A 21,898-nucleotide genomic window follows, 5' to 3' on the forward strand; every position below is an offset into this window, starting at 1 on the left:
TTTCGCACGTCTGTGTTTGTAAATGTAAAGTCGTGGTTTATTTTAAAGCACTGATATAATCCGCTGACAGTCCTGTATGTAAATGCGGAGTTGCCCAATGGATTTGCCTTCATTTATTTGCAGTGAACTTCCTGCTGCATCAGTCGCTCATCCGCGCTTCAGGAAACTGCTGCAGTCTGAGCTCCAGACTCTGATCATCTACTCATGGTAAGCAGACCTCATTCATCCTCTATTACACTAATCTCAGCTCTTATACATAACTATTAGATGACTGCTGACGAATGACTTCATTCTGAGACTGAAATCATAAAGTTATCTATAAAGTATTAAGTTCAATCTGTGTCTAAACTCAGCTGAGAACTGAGAATACCGCTCTCTGTCTGTGTTTCTGACTTCATCACATCTCTGTGTTTCAGTAAAACTGCTCTGAACTGAGTTTATCTATGAATTTGTTCATCTAAATCACTAAATCACCTTTAACTCTGATCCAGTTTATCCTGTTGTCTTCGTTTATGTTGTTCACACACAGTGTTTATTTACTCTGACTACACTTGAGCACATTTGAACCCTAATTTAAAATGATACTCATAATGTTACTCACCCCTGAGCTAAAACAGACGTTGAAAAGTTATAAAAGATATTATTCCAATGAACTATGATGTGCTTTCCTTGTATCTTTTTACACTAATATCTGTGTGTGCTGTAGATGTTTAGAGAGTAATAAGAGTGAGATAAGAGTGAGATAAGAGTGTTGATATAGTGTGATAACCACAGACAGGTTAGCTGTTCACTGCTGTAATAAATCATCATCTAATTTGATGAACGATGACAGATATTGTGATTAGCGGTCAGTCAGGAGGGTTTTTTAGTGATTGGTTTTTAAATCTAGATTTGAGTGATAATCTTGAAATCACAAAAACCCTGTCTGTAAACTGCAGAATGATCATTTGGTCTGATTTTAAAGCATGAATGATAGAATTGTTTGGATTGTGGCCAGAGGAGATGAGACAAAGCTTTCATTTTTCTTTTGTCACTGACACCAGTTGCGTTTTTAGCAAAGCATGCAGCTGATTGGTTGTCTTCTGGCAGTCGTCTCTATGGTAACCGTCGGTGAGTGATGTGCTGTGCAGAGGTGTGTGGTTGCAGACGCTTCCTGTGCCTCACTATTGTTCTCAATCTGCTGCTCGCTTCTTTAGCGCTTCATGATCTGTCCCTCCACATCTGATCGTCTTGACATTAATGTTTTAAAACACGCCGCAGACTGACAGATGCGCCTTCGAATGCTGGTGAGGATGTTTGCGCTCCACATTTGAGAGAGGCATCAATCAGAGATGTTTAAAGCTGATGTGAATCAGGACACGAGATGCTGTGGTTGGTCTGAGGTCTATTGTAGTCCGTTCTGCCGTCGCCACAGCCGTGCCATACTTCTGCTAAGAACTTCTGCCTTTCTCAGCTCGTTTGCTCAATGGCTATTTATGAACAAACAACAGTGTGTCCTGTTACAGGTGACTCCTCTGAGCAGCTTTCAGGTTCATCTCAGGTTATCTCTGTCGATAGCATCTGTGGCCCTACGGTCCATCACCACAGAACACTATTGTGACCCGTCGCAGAGTTCACTAACACCAGCACTAACCCTAAACAAACATTTGAGAACACTAATGCACTTGTATGTTTGTGGTAAACGTGGTGTTTAAGTTTGGAGGTAATCTGAGTCAAACAGGTGTTCGATGAATCAAAGACTCTAATCCAGTAGAGATGGACACAGTGTTGCTCAATCAGGAGTCACTTTATGAGAAATTACTCTCATCAGATTTGGGTTTTAAATTTGAGAAAGTTTAGCAGAAAACACTGATGAATTGTTCACAAAAAAGACTAAGAATGTATATCAAGGTGAATTGGGTAAAAAATGACCTAACTAATGGTTATCACCTTACTTACCCAGTTGATTGATTACACTGATAATTGCAAACAGTTTTTGTATTGCAAGTTTGTAAAAAGTTACATTTAATTTATTATATATGAACAAATCCCTCTGTAAAAACCTTCAGGATATAGACAGGAACACAAATGTAAAGTGTGGTGTGTGTAAGTGCTGCTGAAGTGGAGATTTATGGCTCAGTGTAGGAGAAAAAACTCATTGTCTTTAAAAATACGGATTGTAATTGAAATCATTTGACACAAATAGATAAAGTGCTATAACAGAAACACTTAACAGTGTCTTTTGGGTGTTTTCTTTCCACTAGACTGAAAAAACACTTTATGAAACACCAAAAAGCCCAAAATCTCAAACTTGCAGGTGCTTGAAAAAACAGTCTCCTCCTAAGAAAACAATCTGGTATTTTTTTTTGTTAAAGCCTTAACAAATAATGTGTTACTTTCTCAGTGCTTTTGTCAGAAATATCTATTTATCAGTACAGTGCTCTTCTCCAAAAATCCTAATGGTCAGTGCATTACTACCGTATTAGTGATATTTGTGCACAAGTCCAAATCATTTTCCATGATCCAGAGAAATGAATGTGTTTCCAACCTCAGGCTATCCTCTAACTGTTTGTGGTGCATATTCATCCGTGTGTCCATCTGTCCGTTGTTCACAGTTTTCTATAACTCAATAGTAGGTTGAGTATAATTGCAGGTACATTTGGTGTCTGAATTACGTTATGAATCACAAGATATAACAGTTCATAACAATACAATAATTTCTGTAAAAATAGGTGAAAATCATGATTTCTTCTTGTCTGATTTAGTCAGTGTATTTTCTCCATCACGTATCATTGTGTAATCAAAATATTTTATTGTACCTTTCTTTTGGTAATGTTTCATTCATTTTATTTATTTATACGTCCTAAGTCATTTTCCTAATTCTACAACATTTTTGTTTTTAAATAACTTTTTTTCACTTTATATTAGGTAGCCTTAATTACCATGTACTTACATCAAAAAATAAGTACAATGCATTTATTTGGTTGATATCGTATTGCAAACACTTCTGCTGCTATTGAGGTGTGATACGGATAAGGTTATGGACAGGTTTGGTGGTCTGGGTTGGTTTAAGGGTGGGTTAAAGTGTTAAGGATGGGTCAACAGTGCAATTATAAATCGAATTACAAAAATGTATTACAGATGTAATTACATGCAGGTGTTTTTAAAATAGAAGTACAATGTAAAAACATGTATGCACACAATAAATGCATTAAATCAAATTATTAATTAAATGTAAGTGCATAATAGTTAAGGCCACCTAATATAAATTGAAACCTAAAATCCTGCGTCAACTCTGTTACCAAACCATATTTTGCCTTTAAATTACTGGAATTATCTCTCACAGCTATGTAAGATACAGGAAATGATGTCACCTTCCCTCACTAATAACATCTGAAACGCTGAGAAGTCGATGTGCTTTCTCTGAGACAATATTTTAATCTAAAAAGCTCCAACACCAAGAGTTATATCATAAAGTGTCAACACTGTTACCACAAAATCACAAGAAAAAACAGAATTTGTCATTGATCACACTTTATGTTATTTAAATGTCTTTGAATCACTATTTCATTTGTGGAGTTTTTGGCAAAAAATAAATCAGATGTTCAAATCTGTTACTGTCAAACTCTGTTACCAAAGTAGAGTAACAATACTGACAATGTGGACCAGAACTGACTGTCCATCACTTCTGTTACTTTACAGTTATGTTACTTAATGGGTCAACTCTGTTTATCAAAAAAAAAAAAAAAAAAAATTAAATTAAATTGTTGTTTAAACATTATAGGTGTATTTTTGTACCCTTATAATTTTTAACAACATTTTTTTTTTACTAGATATTGTGTATAATACATTTTCAGATGAAAAATATTTTCTTCAAGTGGACAGTTCTGTGAAGGCATAAGTATTTTTTAAGGTATGCACAGGTGAAATATTATCTCAGTTTCTAGTGTTGGAATTAAGGTAAGGACTGTTTGTCTAATAAGAAGAAGGATTTTCCTGTTATGATTTATTGTAAATTCTACACATTGCCTAATTTGTCCGTAACAGAGTTGACAAAAAAACATAAAGATCTGTATTTTTTATTAAAATTAAAAAGGAAGTAATTTGTTTTAAATGCTTTCAATAATGTTTTCAACAGTTCTGCTAGTGAGCAGCTCTTTGGTCTCTTTCTGAAATGCCAAAGGTGTCTCCAATGATACAATCTCTCAGTAGTTATTCAAGTCAGACGCTGAAATGTCATATTTGTTGGACTCTTTTTTTCAGAGAGTTCACACCTGCTCCGCAGCGCTCTTTTTTCCTGATCATACTTGTTAATATTGTGTGGTAAAGCGGCCACAAGGTCAGATGTTGTAGATGTTTATGTGACAGGAGCTGCAAGCGTGTCGTGTACCGTTTGGCCCAGTTTCTCTCGACAGAAACACAGCAGCAGTTCTCAAATAGAACAAACCGGCGCCACACAACATCGACTGCCAATCATTAACTCATGCTCGTTTCCTTCATAGCGTTGATCTATTACTGATTATATAGGCTATATTTTCTTCTGATGAGCTGAAAATACTTGACATTAGTGCTTTACATTAGTGCTGTGGTAGAGGTGATAAAGAAAGACACACATCATGATTATGAATCACAGCTCATCAGTAGTTTATCCACAAGCTGAAATAAATGCTCATATAGAGAAGGTGTGTCATACACACAAATACAAAACATGATCATGATAGCACACATGACACTGAAATAATGCAATCAATATTCATTTAAACAACAAAAAAGAAGCAACACCGGAAAAACATCAAATGTGAGGATTTCATCTTTGATTTGTTTCATTATTTTGCTGTAAATGTTAAGATGACTTGTTTTCACTAACAGTGTAGCTTTAACAGTATTTTACTGTAAAATGATTGATTGCCGTTTTTCACCATATGGAGTAAAGCAACTTAACGTTAGCCAGTGAACAGGTTTTTACATTTTGAATGAAATGCACCAGTCAAAATTAGGGATGCACCAAATATTCGGCAACCAAAATGAATAATTAAGTGAAAAGGCAGAATAAATGATAGCCAACAATGATGAGATTTGATCAAATAGAGGCGTTCACTAATGATCAAACATGTGGTCAGTGTGGAAACATTTAAAACTGTCCGAGAAAGACACAAAAATCATTCCAAGCAGCGACAGCGAGAGACTGTTTAGTGTCACATCGCATGTCTTCATGAGGAGAGAAAGGTTACTGTATGATGACTGAAATCATCCATTAGTCAATCAACTCCAGAACGTTCTGTTGTCTAATACACCAGACACCAATTGTGTTTATTCTGACAGCAGCTCCTTAGCCAGGGTTCAAAGACCAAAGATGACAATCATTCACAAATCTGCTGCTGCCAGCAAACACTAGGACTGAGCTCTTCTTGCGGGTTTACCACTAAATAAAAGACAACATTCAGAAATGTTAGTATTGGCATTTTACTGTTGTTCTGTAAATTAAAATTAAAAAGTAAGACAAAAATCATTCCGACAGCTCTATTAATACATTTATTCTAACATTCTCCTTTGCTCAGCAAGGCTGCATTTATTTGTCCATAAAAACACATGCCTGATTCAAGAAGAAGGACTTAAAAATGGCCAAAGAATATTATTTAACTAACTTACTAATTTTAAGTTAAATTGTGGTTTGTTGGTAGGCTATAATGTCTACTAGAATGTTAAAAATGTTTAGTGTTAAGTAGATATTTTTAAATTGTTGTTTTGTAATTGACTTTTTTCTTTAAAAAGCAAGACAAAACTGTAAAAAGCACATTTTGTCTATTTAATTTACGCAATGGTGAAAAAAACTGGCGAATGCATGGGGGAAAACCATGTTCGGTAATCAGCCTTCGGCCCAGTGTGAATTAATTTGATTGTTTTACAGGAGGAAAATGTGGATGTCAAGGCCCTCCGAGCCAAATTTCACGCTCAGTTAGAAATGGTAGCTTCCGGAGGCGTAACCGGCCTCAAACCTCACACGGCTGGTGCGCCGCCAGAATCTCTAACCAATGGAGCTCTCCGAAACAAGACTTTAGCTGTGCCTCCGAGACCCGTCTTTCCTCTGAGCGCTCAAAGCGAACCGGAGATGTTTCATTCGGGTCCTCAGGGAGTCTTCCCAAGACCTCCTCCCTCTCATCGACTGGGAGCCCAGGAGAGTCCTCCTTCCAGAGTCAAGCTGACGGGAGAACTCCTTCAGCGCAAGATCCTCCAGCAGCACAGCGACATCAAAGCGTCTTCAGCTCTCAAGCCGCCGCTGCCGAGCCAGAGGAGCGTGTCGGAGGTGGTGCCGCTGAGAAAACCGCTTCCCAACGTCGGGCCGCGACCCTCCAAACCCAAGCGTCCTCCGTATGTCAACCTGGATCATTTGCGCAGGAAAGCCCCTGTTGTTCTTCCCAAAAGGAACATTGAACTGCAAAGTTCTAAAGGTGGGAGCCAGACCTGTTCAGTCCTTTACTGCATATGTATACAAAACAGTAATGAATCAGCAATAAACATTTGCATTTATGGGTCCATATGACCTACTGCAGTGGTTCCTAACAGCCGTTTATAATGGTAACTATTCTTCATAGGCTGTTTCCGTGCCATGTTAATGTTTTGTACTGAAAGTTTGAACAGGAAAATGTGGTTTTATTTAGTATTTATGGTTTATTTTGAGCAGGACCGGCGAGGCCGCCTAACAAGCCCAGCCAGTTGACATCATTTTCAGATTTGTGAGTAATACATTTCTGTCTAAATATTCAGAGTTTGGAAGAGAAGGGGAAGGGAACTATAACACAAATGCGTATTTTCTTTCATATCTGAACTGCCTCATAGTGACAAAGAGAAATAATTGTGAACTGCACAAAGCAACATCTTGCGTTCTATTGCATCTCTTCATACGTGCGTCTTAATGTGCGATCTTTGCTCCTGGAAGTATGTGGGTGTAAAGCGTGCACCGTGGCATTTCCTGACTCTCTTTGTAGACGCTTATGAAACCACCTCAGATAGCAAGCATTGTGTGCCGTAATGGATATCTGTTTTACACTGAGGGAAAAATGTATTTGATCCCCTACTGATTTTGAGAAATGGTCAATCTATCATTTTAATAGTAGGTTTATTTGAACAGTGAGAGACAGAATAACAACAAAAAATCCAGAAAAACGCATTTGAAAAAAGTTATAAATTGATTTGCTTTTTGATGAGTGAAATAAGTATTTGACCCCTTCGCAAAACATGACTTAGTACTTAATGGCAAAACCCTTGTTGTCAATCACAGAGGTCAGACGTTTCTTGTAGTTGTTCAGCAGGTTTGCACACATCTCAGGAGGGATTTTGTCCCACTCCTCTTTGCGGATCCTCTTAAAGTCATTAAGGTTTGGAGGCTGACGTCCCTTTCTATGGGGTTAAGGTCTGGCTAGACCACTCCAGGACCTTCATGTGCTTCTTCTTGAGACACTCCTTTGTTGCCTTGGCTGTGTGTTTAGGCTCATTGTCATGCTGGAATACCCATCCACGACACATTTTCAATGCCCTGGCTGAGAGAAGGAGGTTCTCACCCAAGATTTGACTGTTCATGGCCCTGTCCATCGTCCCTTTGATGCGGTGCAATTGTCCTGTTCCTTTTAGCAGATAAACAGCCCCAAAGCATAATGTTTCCAGCTCCATGTTTGACGGTGGGGATGGTGTTCTTGGGGTCATAGGCAGCATTCGTCCTCCTCCAAACACGGCGAGTTGAGTTGATGCCAAAGAACTAGATTTTGGTCTCATCTGTCCACAACACTTTCACCCAGTTCTCCTCTGAATCATTCAGATGTTGATTGGCAAACTTCAGACGGCTGTACATGTGCTTTCTTGAGCAGCGCTGCAGGATCTCAGTCCTTCACGGTGTAGTGTGTTACCAATTGTTTTCTTGGTGACTATGGTCCCAGCTGCCTTGAGATCATTGACGAGATCCTCCCGTGTAGTTCTGGGCTGATTCCTCAGCGTTCTCATGATCATTGAAACTCCACGAGGTGAGATCTCACATGGAGCTCCAGACCGAGGGAGATGGACAGTTATCTTGTGTTTCTTCCATTTGTGAATAATCACCAACTGTTGTCACCTTCTCACCAAGCTGCTTGCCGATGGTCTTGTAGCCCATTCCAGTCTTGTGTAGTCAAGTCAAGATTATTTATACAGTGCTTTTTACAATACAAGTTGCGTCAAAGCAACCTTACAGTATTAAAATATTAAAATAGGACAATAGTGTGTGAAATAATGCAAAAGTTCCATGTTGCATCAAAGTCAAATTGCAGAGGACTCATCTGGTTCCCATGGCCTTGTGCCAGCGGCTGTCTTGGTTAGGAGTTCTTTACTGACCATCTGATCTGTCTCTGGGGCTCATCTAGTTAAAATGGTATCCGCTGACATTCGGCTGTAGGTGCTGATCCACCATCTGCTCTTGATACGGACTGGATCCGGGGGACTGCAGTGACCGTCTGATCTGGATACAGGTGGCTACGGTGACCTCGGAATAAGAAGGAAAGATACTAATATTAGCGTAGATGCCATTCTTCTTCTGATGCAACAAGTACATCAGGTGTTTTGGGAAAGTGTTCCCGGTTGACCTGAATAATGCAGCCTAACAATCCTTTAACGGATTCGGATTATGAAATGTATTAAGTGTAGGCCAGGTTAAAGAGATGGGTCTTTAATCTAGATTTAAACTGACAGAGTGTGTCTGCCTCCCGAACAGTGTTAGGTAGATTGTTCCAGAGTTTGGGCGCTAAATAAGAAAATGACGGCAGTTGATTTTAATATTCTAGGTACTATCAAATTGCTGGAGTTTTGAGAACCCAGCGGACGTGAGGGACTATAATATGATAAGAGCTCGCTCAAGTACTGAACCGGGCTAATATGGTCATACTTTCTGGTTCTAGTAAGAACTCTAGCTGCTGCATTTTGGACCAGCTGGAGTTTGTTTATTAAGCGTGCAGAACAACCACCCAATAAAGCATTACAATAATCTACCCTTGAGGTCATGAACGCATGAATTAACGTTTCTGTATTTGACATTGATAGCATAGGTCGTAATTTCGATATATTTTTTAGATGGAAAAATGCGGTTTTGCAAATGCTAGAAATGTGGCTTTCGAAGGAAAGATTGCTATCGAATAGGTGTAGGTCTACAATCTTGTCCCCGACATCCTTGGACAGCTCTTTGGTCTTGGCCATGGTGGAGAGTTTGGAATCTGATTGATTGATTGCTTCTGTGGACAGGTGTCTTTTATACAGGTAACTCCCTTTAAGAGAGTGCTCCTAATCTCAGCTTGTTACCTGTGTAAAAGACACCTGGGAGCCAGAAATCTTGCTGATTGATAAGGGATCAATTACTTATTTCACTCATTAAAATGAAAATCAATGTTTTACTTTTTTTGTTGTTAATCTGTCTCTTAATGTTCAAATAAACCTACCATTAAAATTATAGACGGGTCATTTCTTTGTCATTGGGCAGAGGTACAAAATCAGCAGGGGATCAAATATTTAGTTTTCCCTCACTGTAATTGTTGATATAGAGTCTGTGTGTTTGCTGTTGAGTCTGATTGGGTCAGTATGTCCTCTAACTCTTATTTCCATGTGTTGTGTGGATCAGAAACACAGACCCCAGAGAGGACTATGACGACATCAGTGCGCTCCCACCTCCTCCTCCTACTCCTCCTAAACACAGTAGGTTTATCAGTGTATAGCTGGACTTGTGATGTTCACCTGATGGGTTGTAACACAGATGAAGGAGTCTTATAGATGTACACTGTGTGGCCCAGACATATCTGAACATCAGACTATCATAGAGACTTGAGGGAGGGCTTTTTAACCACACAGCAATAAATCGGTGACCACTCACAACAACCCAGCACTGTGGTGGACAAACTATAATCTAACATTTGTTTTGATTGTCTTTAACTTTTCTTTCCTATGTGAAGCTGAAAAGTGAGTGACAGTGTGTTTGTGTTCTCATGTTTCAGACTCATGGACTGATGGTTTCCCGTCTCAGCATGAGGTGAGTCTGTGGGGTTATTTATGTGTTCATGCGTCTCAGAGCGAGTGACAGAGAGGATGTGTGTTCAAGGGTCTCCATGTACTCTGTAATATGTTTAGTGTACGCTCTCATGTGTTTCTGTATGACGTTGTAGGACAGCGATCAGGAAATCTATGAGGACCCAGACAGGTAAGTGGTATCAGTGTTGTTCACACAGCTCCTTCCCGATCTACCATCACTGAAACTAAACTCCAACAACGGCTTTTCACACATTTGCATAATGCCATCAACATCAACACATTAACATTACACACAGAAACATGATACACTCACACTTTATCAGCAGTGTTGGGTAAGTTACTGATTCAAAATAATCAATTACTAGTGACTGATTACATCTTCAACAGTCTAATTAGATTACTGTACAAACTACTCTCTCCAAAAAGTACTTCATTACTTATTACTTTCTAAATCCTACTTTCTAGATCAACCTTGACAAGTTAGTGATACAAGGACAGATTTTAATTCTTTCAAATAAATAATAGATTACTACATACATTATTCTGGTCACACTCACACTAGTTTAGGGTCCAATTCTCACTATTTACTAACTATTAACTATGACTTTTGCCTCAATATACTCCTATTTATGGCTTATTAATACTTAGTAATGTAGTTGTTACATTTAAGAATTGGGTAGGATTAACGATTTAGAATAAGCTCTTGCAGAATAAGACATTAATGTGTGCTTTTAAAGTAATAATAAACAGCCAATATCCCAGTAATATTAATGCTAATAACCAACTAGTGAGAACTGGACACTAAAGTGTTACCAATATTCTTATTAACTCACCAAAGTATTTAAAGTGAAAGGGCACACAAAAAGCATGCATTTAAGGTTAGAGTTTAAATTTTGATATTAAATCCACTATTGTGTTGTATATCAATGTTCTATGGCATATACACAGTATTAAGTTCAATTAAATAAGAAGGAACTGTAATTAAATGACAGAAAAAAATAAGAGTAATCCCTTACTTTACTTTTTCAAGGGAAAAATAATTAAATTACAGTAACTAATTACTTAGTGACTAGTTACACCCAACACTGTTTATCACTTACTGGATGATATTAATAAAGTTTACTTCTCAAAGTTTAGTTATCAATATCAGGCATGTAAGCTCATTTACCTTATTTTTACATAACACTCACTTACACCGTTAATCTTAATAATTTCATAAAAATGGTAATTTGTCATTTTCATAATAATGTAATTTTCTTGGAAATATCCAAATGAATGTCTGTTTCTGTGCTGTGCATAATGTGATGCTAAACTCATTTGTAAAAATACAGTAACAAAATATTGCACTGCAAAAAATACTTTTCTTACTTTTCCAGCCAAAATATCTAAAAATTCTTAAATCAAGAAGGATTTTCTAGATGAGTAAAAAATTATTTTCTTGTTTTGAGAAAAAAACAAGTAAAAATTAGGTGTGTTTTTGCTTGAAACGAGCTAAAATAATCTGCCAATGGTGTAAGAAAAAAAAAATCTTGTTTTCTGTTTTGCTTACGCCATTGGCAGATTATTTAGCTTGTTCTAAGCAAAAACTAAAACCAAGAAAATCATTTTTACTTGTCCAGAAAATCCTTCTTGATTTAAGAATTTTTAGATATTTTAGCTGGAAACAAGACAAAGTAAGAAAAGCATTTTTGCAGTGTGTAGCGTGATGTTACAGTGAGGATATAAGATCAAGCAAAACTGAATTATATCTTTTAGTACAAGAAATCTTGACTGCTGTTATAAAAGCATTTCAAATAAACTGCGCAGTGGTCTTCCGTTGATGAGAATAGCTCCTCTTGTGTTCCTCTGAAGAAGGAAAGTCAGTGTGGTTTGCGCTGCTCCTTTAATCTGAACTCTGTGTTGCAGACCTGTTCCCGCTGAGAGAAAGATCAAAGAGATTAAAAAGACAGAGCTGGACAAGAAAGAACTGAAGGACAAGCAGAAGTTGGAAAACGAGTATAGAAAAAAATTTAAGGTAAGCATTTGTGTTAGTGTTGAGGATGTCATGAATGAGTCTCTGTGATGTGTAGGTGTTGATGGTTGTGTTTGTGTGATAGCTGAACGGTCCGATCGAGGTGATCCACATGGCCCGCGTGAGAGAGGACTGGCAGGGCGGAAAGAATGACCTGAGCGTGAGACAGGGAGACAGCGTGGAGATCATCCGCGTCAACAACAATCCTGGGGGGAGATGGCTGGCGCGAGACATGAGGGGCAGCGGTAAGACTCAACATCTAACTGAGACACGCTGACCATCAGAAACTCATTTTGACTAGTTCCTTAGTTTCCAAAAACAAACACAGCAGTGGTGATGAGGCAAGACGTTCCACAGAGGAAGTGATGTCAGCTTGGGGATTTCAAGCTGAAGTGAGCTGAGAGGGGGACAGTGTAATACCAATCTATTCTATTCTATTCCCCATTCGTGGTTCAGGAAAGAAATAAAATCACTTAAAGGTGCCATAGAATGCATTGATACAATATTTTAAATTGTTCTCTGATATCTACAGAGAAGGTATATGGCATAGAAAAGAGCAAAAATTCTCCAGAAACGGTTTTACAGGTCCATTTACAACCCTAGGATTTGTCCCTAGAATGAAATGCTCTGTTATTGCCTTATTTGGAAGGTTCATGAATATTAATGAGGAGCTCTGCTCTGATTGGCTGTTTCTCAGAGTGGCTCGTTTCAGCTCGCACATGGAGGAAAATATATATTTAATGACGGAGCTCGAGCCGCTATTAATATGTGGATCATTGAATCTGCCGTTTTGAATGCACCATCATTTTACTCTCACTTTTGAGATTTACCATTTGCACATGCTCTGTGTAACGTTATACTGCAGCGGCAGTACTTACCACATATTTGACAAGTTTAGATGCTTGTTAGTGATGCTCAGGATCTGTAAATCATTCGCCATCGTCCGCACAGTCATCTCTCCTTACTCTGTTTATGTGGTAAGTGAAATCTTATGTACTGTGATATAAGAGGCTAGCGCTAGCAGTAAGCTAACCGTGTTCCTTCAGTGGCTCGTCTTATTTTATTAGAATGCGTTATTTGTTTTCCTTGAATTTCTGAGTACAGACACCAACCTAACCCTGCACTCAACATCTCCTGCACAACCTGGAACATAACATTTATTCCTGTGATCTGCCATTTTCGCCTTTGTCCTTTCACAATAGCCTACCTGCAGAACTACTGATGATTGGGCGATGCAAATGTTGGGGGCGTAGCTATTTTTTTAATGACCACAGAGAGTCAGGACCTCGGTTTAACGTCTCATCCGAAGGACGGTGCCTTTAACAGTATAGTGTCCCCGTCACTATACTGGGGCATTAGGACCCACATAGACCACAGGGTGAGCACCCCCTGCTGGCCTCACTAACACCTCTTCCAACAGCAACCTAGTTTTCCCAGGAGGTCTCCCATCCAGGTACTGACCAGGCTCAGCCCTGCTTAGCTTCAGTGAGCAACCGATCTTGGGCTGCAGGGTGATATGGCTGTGGCCAAGGATTGCAACTCTTACGTCATAGTCGGTGTTATGTTGGAACTAACCTATTTTTCAGTGGTCTTTTGCAAACACCAGATTTATATAAGAAGCAGGAAACATTGGTATTTGAGACTCATGGTATGTCATGTCCATGTACTGAACTGTTATTCAACTATGCCAAGGTAAATACAGTTTTACATTCTATGGCACCTTTAAACCACACTGTTGCATGTAAGTGAACTGAAGAGACAAACATGTCACAGTAAGGACAGCTTATATCAGTGGAACCAGATGAAAAACTCCAGATGTTCTCTATTCACTCTCATATTGGTAAAACAGATCTGACACACTATCCAGTGCATGTTTGTGTTTGCGCTCTGGAGAGCGTCACAAGGTTTCTGTTTACATTGTGGTTTTTGCAGCGTTGAGCAGTGTAGCCAATCACAGACATATGTGTTGATTTCTTGAATGCGATGGCCAATCAGAGGCGTTTAGGTTAGGATCTGCTCACCGCTCAAACACTTGAGCTTTTGTCCATCGCTGACTTTTGCAAGCTCATAAATCCTCTCATCATGACAAAATTTTAGTTGTATCAAATTAAAGTTAACATCAAAAATGATCAAAAACTACAAATTAAATTCTGGCTGGCTGCTTTGTGCCATTCCCGGGGAAACCATTATATCTTTTCCAAAAGCGCCATCTGCTGGCAGAGAATGAATGTGCATTTTCAATAGTTCAGACCAATGTGAAAATCCACCCATGTTTTTACCCTGCAAACACACAGAGCTTTAACTGAGAACTGGTGGATATATAAGACAACAATGCATGATAAAGATCAGGGGTGTGCGATATCATCTGTGATAATGTCATGATTGTTGTTTTAACCACGTAAGGTTTGACATTATTAAGGATATTGCGAGTGCACGCATACATTACGAGATGAAGTCTAGTGGGGTTAAACTATTGCGTGTGCGCATTTAGAGTGTGTTCTTTCACTGCATGATTCAGTCTGTTAAAATGCATTTAGAATGATCACATAATTCAAGATATGGAGCAGAAAATGTAGATATTGTCAGAGTCATGTCTGTGTATTGTCCTGTTCTGTCATGTTTTCCAAGTGTTTTCCCCCCCCATGTTTCTAGTTCATTTGGTTTAGTCCTTGTTTCTCCCCCTTTTGGTTAGTCCTTTTGGTTCCTTCTATGCCCATATTTGTATTTCCCCCTCGTCATCCTGTTATCTCGTTTGTGACCACGCCTTGTCTTTTGTGTATTTAAGAGTCTGTGTGTGCACTCCCCATTTGTCCGTCAATGCTTACTGTTACCTCTGTTTGCTTGTGTTCATGTGTTCATCTTATACTCCCGGTTTTTGTTTGTTTGCATTAGTTACAGTGTTTTATTTAATAAACCATTTACGTTTTCATTTACTCCGGTTCTCCTCATCATTTTCCACTCCTCAACCCCGCCTGGATCGTGACAGATATTAATATCTTTTTACATAGTTGATATCACACAGAGTGCTGTTTTTTCTCCAAAAGTCAGCATGATTACAAATGTGATGTTGATTTTATACAACAGTTCAACAAACAAGAAGTTAATATTAAGAGATCCACCATATTTCCAAACATAATTTCTGCATTTGTAACTGCAGGTTAAAGCAGTCCATGTCCCTCTGATCTGATCTCAATGCTCTTCAGATGCAGCTTCTGTGTTTTCCCTGATTTCGTTTGCTTGGTAGCAGCCTAAATGCACGAATTTGACTCAAAAGATGATGCACACTTTTAGAAAAATTGTAAAAGTTCCCATAAAATGTAATGGAAATGATTAATTTCTATCACTGCTGTGAACTGACCACACAAAATATGAAGGATATCAAAACATTCAAATAATAATCTGTAAATTATGCTTTTTACAGTCATTTTTCAGTTTAATATGTTACTATAGACACTGCCTAATTCTATTTGAGCAGGTCTCAGAACAGTTTCAAATTTGAGCTTAATTTGAAAGCCTGATTTAGGTTTGAGTGACTTTCATTTCTGTTTCAAGCTCATTATAACATTTTCTATATGATTTCTGGCTGGTTTGTTCCAACAACAAAATATCACTAGTTTTAAGCTAACATATCTTCACATTAATAACCAGCATCTTTATTCTAATTTAAATGGCTTTGATTGCATATCTGTGAAAGTTTCTGTTTTCAGAAAGAGTGAGACCAAAGATCTTATTTTAAACACAATGCAAGTGTTTTTTCCTCATTTGCTAATGTGTTTCACTTGGGTGTGTATCCCATTGTGGTGGAAATATAACATATCCAAGTGAAACTCATTACATCCGTGTCACATGTTCCACTTCATTGTGATCCAGGTCCCTGTCCTATACTTTTCTTTCTCAGTAATCCATCAAATGTACGTCACAATACAGAAGAAAGGGTCTGATTCGAGTCACCACCCAACATTATTTTCTTGTTTGTTAATGCCCTTCACACAATTATTTGATCCCCTGCTGGTTTTGTATGTTTGCCCACTGACAAAGAAATGATCAGTCTATAATTTTATTTATAGACTTATTTGAACTGTAAGAGACAGAATAACAAAAAATAAAAAATCCTGAAAAACGCGTTTCAAAAAAGTTATAAATCATTATTTATAAAAAATGTATCATTATTTTTTTATTCTCAAAACAACAGCAAAATAATTACAAATAAATAAATAAATGCATAAAACTTTAAACAATTATATGAATTATAAATAAATAATTAACAATAATGTAGACTTGTCAGATAGACGGAAGAGTAAATTACAAAAGAAACAACCAAATGAGACATATATGCAACAAAATATATACAAGATTATGCATAAACTAATATAAACAATAAACATAAACAAATACATATACAAACATCCAGTGACAAGGGCATATAAATGCCTACATACACCTTTACATGAAGATTCAGTATAATCAGCGGTAGAAACCAGGTTAACCTACTGCAAAACCAAAACCACTGATAGAAGTGTATGTCAGGTAGAAAACAGCAAATTACATCCTGAACAAGGAACTATGAAAAAAAGGGTGGGGTTAGGTTTCTCCTCAGTTCAAGTCAATAAAGATCTAAGCTTCTCCAAACATGGGCCCAAAGTCTTACGGTGTCTTCTCTTAGACCACGAACACCAGCAGCGGATAATTCCAGATACACCACGCCTATAAAAGTGAGCTTCTTATTTAGAGAATGTGGAGTATCTATCTTGTTGCCACTATTTTCTTGGTTAAAAACACTCGCTTAATTTTGCACTTGAATGTAAGTCACAATATGGAAGAAAATCTGTCGGTGCTTCCATTTTATACCAATCAAGTCCTGGTTTTGCATGACATTTTCCTAATGAGCACAGAAACCAAGAGTATTCCTAAGGCTGTACATGTGTGTTTACTGTTGCAGTTGGCTACATCAGTAACTCCTGTGTGGACGTGGATTATGAAGAAGTCAAGCGGAAAATCCTTGGTCAAGCCGCTCCGTCCTACCAGCCTTCAGCGGGACGACCCATCAACCCAGAACTATACGACGATATCGGCTCCAGCGACTACCTGGACAGGTGAGACCAACACTCACACGGGAGGTTTTTAATGCTTTCTAAGGTTTGAGCTCACATTGTGTGTGTTTTCTGTTTTCAGCAGTTTTCACAGTGATGGTGAGTAACACACACAGACGTCTCCTGTCCAGCAGGTGTTTGTTCTGGATATTGATCAGTGTGTGCTCTGCTTCTCTCAGATGTGTATGACGATGTGGACCAGGACTTTCCTCCTCCTCCTCCAGAGATCAGGTGTCTCTCATCTTTCTTCTTTAGTTTTTAACAGATGTAGTCTGTGTACATCAGTGTTGATCAAAATACAAATGTTATTAAATCATCTGGGCGACCACAATGTGATGTGGTTTATGACATAAAACTGTCTTATTTTCATTCAGTTTATGTATGGCAAGCCATTTTAGCCTAAAATATACTAAGCGTTACTCATCGTAATTGAATTTTTACTAGTAAAAATTACAATTAGAGAACATTCTAAATTAAATTTTACTAGTAATAATTCCATTTACAGAGCTCTCTAATTAAAATTCTTACTAGTAAAAATTCTGTTGTGGAGCTCTGTAATTAAAAATGAATGGAAGTCGATGGTGACATATGACTAGTAAAAATTCATTTGTAGAGCTCTCTAATTGGCATTGTTACTAGTAAAAATGTAATTATAGAGCTCTCTGATTGAAAATGCAATTACGACGAGTAACGCTTAGTATATTTTAGGCTAAAACGGCTTGCCATATTTATGTCCATTTAAATAAGCACACGGTTGACAGCAGACAATGGACTGCACGCAAAATTCCTCTGAATTTCACTAATGTGAGCGCACCTTAAGTGTTTCAAAACAATCACACCAACTATGTCCATTTCTTTCTGTTTGCTATTATTGTCTCATAATGTACACATGAAAAGCTAAGTAAGTGTGTTTGTTCAGCTTCATGTTCTTTAAACAAATGACAAACTGTCTCTATCATATTTTAGCAGGCTGTTAATGGATAACCTACACACGACCACAGAGAAAACCAGGGCTTTGTTTTAGCTTTTCCTAGTTATTCAGGTTTTCTGTATTGATCATTAATCATGTCATGATCATAAATAGTATTAAAGAAATATCTTAATGTTTCCTTTGGCTTCAGAACAAAATTGTATTGGTTCACAATCTCCTTTTCTTTCCAGCTGAGCATCACATCACGCCGGTGTTGTTTACTGTTGCGTGTGCTTTAGTGAAGGACATATACAGTTTGTGAGAGAGCTAATGCCGTATGGTTTTGTTCAGGTCCAAGCATCAGGAGAAAGAGGAGAAAGAGATGCGAAAGAAGTTTAAGGTGAATCTGTCTATTTGTATTTTACAGATTAATTGTTGATCATATGCCTTAAATTGCAGTAAAGTATTAAATATGTGCAAATGTTTATTAGTTTGAAGGACCCATTCGAGTGTTGTACACCATGATGGTGGACCCTAACGCCAGTTTGAAGAAGGCTGGGAGCAAGGATCTGCCGCTGGTCCGTGGAGAGCTTCTGGACGTCATACAGGAGACCAGCAAGAAGCAGGTTCTGTGCCGCAATAAACAGGGAAAATGTGAGTCACACTCCACCTGCTGGACACATGTGCTACTGAAGATCCTAACCCAGAGACATAAGGAGAACTATACTGTTATTTATCAGTATTAATCATTGTCCACTCTTTCTGTTTGCACAGATGGATATGTACCCTTCAATTACCTTTTGCATGAGTATGTATTCATTTATTTCAATACAGTAATATTAGTCATTTTTATTTGCTTATTTTTTTTTATTTTTAAATGTGATCTAATCCTCTACTTTTTATTTTCAGGGATAATGAGGTTTATGATGACATTGATGCTGCTTCAGGTAACTTTTATTTATTTAACAGGTCCGTAGCCAGCCTAGCGGAAGGGGGGGTTCTTTTTTTTCTTTTTTTTTGAAAAGTGGACCTTTTTTTTTAGTTCTAAACCATTTTGTATTTAATTATGAGGTTCAAATAACCTACTTCATTTTGGTGACTTCTCATGCACCAATTAGTGCTGGATTGGCATATCTTTTGTTATCTTAATAAGCATGGTTTTTGATGCACCAAAAATATTTACTACAATGACGTCAAACTGCTTACCAAGATCACGTATCACCTTCCTCAGTAAATATACGCAAATTCCTAAAGCAAAAGTGACATTGTTAATGCAATAAATGCACAGATCCTTTTATACTGACACACATCCAATTTAGTTTGTTTGTAGGATTTGAAAACATCAGGGGGTTATGATGGTGGGTGAGGCTCACATCATGGTCACGTAAGATCTAGTGAGACAGTGGTGTGCGGATGTGTGTCCTTCTATGGGGGTCCAGGGGCATGCAAAACTGTAGACATTTGAGACTGTTTGAGAGTTCATAAATAAGAGCTCCAGCCATGTTCAGTGTGCAAATTGAACAAACAAAACAAGTCGATGGCAATCTAAAAAGTGTCTAGAACTGCCTCTGGTCAGAATGTTTGTTCTTCATTGACCCATGCTACACCCCTCCATTGAGTTTTCTGGGCCCCCGTTCTGGGCCACTTTCAACCTCTGGGCCCTATGCAGTGTCCTCCTTTTCCAAACACCAATATCAAGGAAGGAATTTTATTGAACTATTTAGGCCTACACTGTAAAAAGTTTTCACCAGATTCAACTGAAAAACCTAAGTTCAGCAGCTGCCTCAAAATTCTAAGTTAAATCAACTGATTTTTAGTGTAATAAGTTAAAATGACTTGTAGTTTTAAGCTGATTTAACTTAAACATTTTAAGGCAGAAGCTGAACTTAGGTTTTTAAGTTGAATCTGGTGAAAACTTTTTACAGTGTACATGGTATCTGCAAGATTTTTTAAATCAAATGTAAGGCTTTTTGTTTCTTTTTTTAAGACCCACAGAAATAGAATTACTATGAACTGAGTGGGATAGAGCAATGTCTAGTAACATATTAAACTGATATCATGATTTACAGCTCAGATAATGTCCATCGAAAACATTAACATCTGTAAAAATGTTAACAGTTGGTGAAATTAGATTATTCTGTTTGAGGTATTACAGTTAGGTGTATGAAGAGCGCATATGATGGCTGCTCCCTGATGTGCGGACATTATTTGCAATATGACAGTAATTGTGTGAGCAGGCGGTAATGGTCAGAACTTCAGAGGGAGCGGGATCAAGAAAACTTCCCCCGCAGGGCTTTAATTAAAAACACACGCAACGGATGCCGACTGTAGAAAGCAAAAGCTGAATCCCGGACATTTTGGGCGATTTAGAAATCCCGGCTGGACGCATTTCTTTAGGTCCAAAAAGAGGACATTACTGGTGAAAAGAGGAGCTGTGCTGACCCTACACCCTTACAGTATATCTGTGGAATACGTGGAACATACCAACTATACAAACTGTGTAGGGAAAACCTAAACTAACCCATTCACTATATAGCCCTCTACAACCAGGACGTTGCTGAAAATGAGTGTGTGAGTTTGTTTACATAATGCTGTTGTCACTGAGTCCCCTTCCTAGTGTAGACTCCTGGGCTTCAACACGTTAAAGTCACCCCTGCATAGGCCTATAGCACCTCAATACCATGGTAAAAAAATTTATTACATGGTTTCTAGGTATTTATATGAAAAACAGTGGTCTAAATACATTCAGCATAAATGCACAAACGCTATAGATTAATCACAAAATACTGTAATTATATTACATTACTCATTAATACATTTAAAACATGTCTACATTAATAATATAATACAGTTAGATATATCCACATTTCTGCTGCAATGCAATGTTGCAGTTCGTGTTACAGTCAAATCAATCCATGGTAATAATTCTGACTGTATCGTTGCGGACAGTGTTTCTCCTGTTTGTCAGTTTCATCTGTTTCATCTGGATTTGTAATTTGCAATTTTCTGAATTGGAGTCACAAAAGGAGATACCCCAAATTTGACTCTAAATTTTTTTTTAATTGACTTCATCCAGTGTTTAGATTTTTTGTACTATAAATGTATGCAAATTAGTGCATATTATTATTATTATTATTATTTCAATAATAATGGCTCATTTGCATATTTAAACCTAACATTTTAGAAAACTTTTAATACAAAAAATGTTTGCAATAATGAATGTAATCAATCAACTGGATAAGTAAGGTCATAACTGTAATTGTTTACCCTATTCACCTGCAGTGTCTCACCTTAAATCCTAGATTAAATATCTTATTATTTCATCTTGTGGGGGACTTTTATTGGGTTTAATTTGTAATTATAATAGCAATGGTGATTTATTGTTTGTTTGATTCCTGGCAGATGTATATGACAACGATGACAGCTGACCTGCTCGAGGAGGATGCGGATCATACAAGTGTTCTCATCTGAGGAAGCAAACAGAGACTGAATGATCGAAGATATCCAGGAAACTAAAGCTCAAAGCGTTGTATATTGTAGAAATAAATATTATGAAACATTCTAATCATATTAATCAATTATTATGATGGAAAAATTCTTTTATAAAGATTTTGATGTTTGTAATTATCTTGGAGATGCTTTTGATATTTGTTTATTTTCATATTTTGCTCTTTTCCATCTCTGTTCAAATAAAAAGAACAAGTTTTATATTTGTTTTTTGTTCCTCCGTGCTTCAATATTTATTTTTAAATCTATTTACCCTCTAACTATTTCAATAATGATGCTAGTGTTTTTCCCCTCTCTACAAACACTTCAAATGCATGATAATAGGCTTGTTTGAGATGCGCCTAGCCTCGCCTGAAATGTAGG

At 37.6% G+C, this 21,898-nt stretch overlaps 1 protein-coding gene across 1 annotated transcript; it reads left to right on the plus strand.

Annotated features, from left to right (window-relative positions):
• The first annotated feature begins 5,894 nt into the window (after positions 1-5,894).
• Positions 5,895-21,738, plus strand: LOC141293957 (uncharacterized). The gene is made up of 15 exons (XM_073826030.1): positions 5,895-6,428; positions 6,662-6,713; positions 9,614-9,687; positions 9,984-10,018; positions 10,152-10,186; positions 11,923-12,031; positions 12,114-12,273; positions 16,968-17,121; positions 17,201-17,217; positions 17,298-17,349; positions 18,380-18,428; positions 18,520-18,682; positions 18,803-18,836; positions 18,938-18,975; positions 21,431-21,738. Exons 1-15 carry the CDS (start codon positions 5,942-5,944, stop codon positions 21,454-21,456), a joined length of 1,485 nt encoding a protein of 494 aa, XP_073682131.1. The 5' UTR covers positions 5,895-5,941; the 3' UTR covers positions 21,457-21,738.
• Positions 21,739-21,898: the final 160 nt, after the last annotated feature.

The sequence above is a fragment of the Garra rufa genome, chromosome 20, assembly GCF_049309525.1.
Source record: "Garra rufa chromosome 20, GarRuf1.0, whole genome shotgun sequence".
Lineage (NCBI taxonomy): Eukaryota > Metazoa > Chordata > Actinopteri > Cypriniformes > Cyprinidae > Garra > Garra rufa.

Coding starts and splice junctions, on each gene's coding strand:
- LOC141293957 (XM_073826030.1), top strand. CDS start 5,942: ATGGTAGCTTCCGGAGGCGTAACCGGCCTCAAACCTCACACGGCTGGT. Junction 17,350..18,379: donor CCTCCTCCTCCAGAGATCAG/GTGTCTCTCATC, acceptor GGTTTTGTTCAG/GTCCAAGCATCAGGAGAAAG. Junction 18,976..21,430: donor TGACATTGATGCTGCTTCAG/GTAACTTTTATT, acceptor GATTCCTGGCAG/ATGTATATGACAACGATGAC.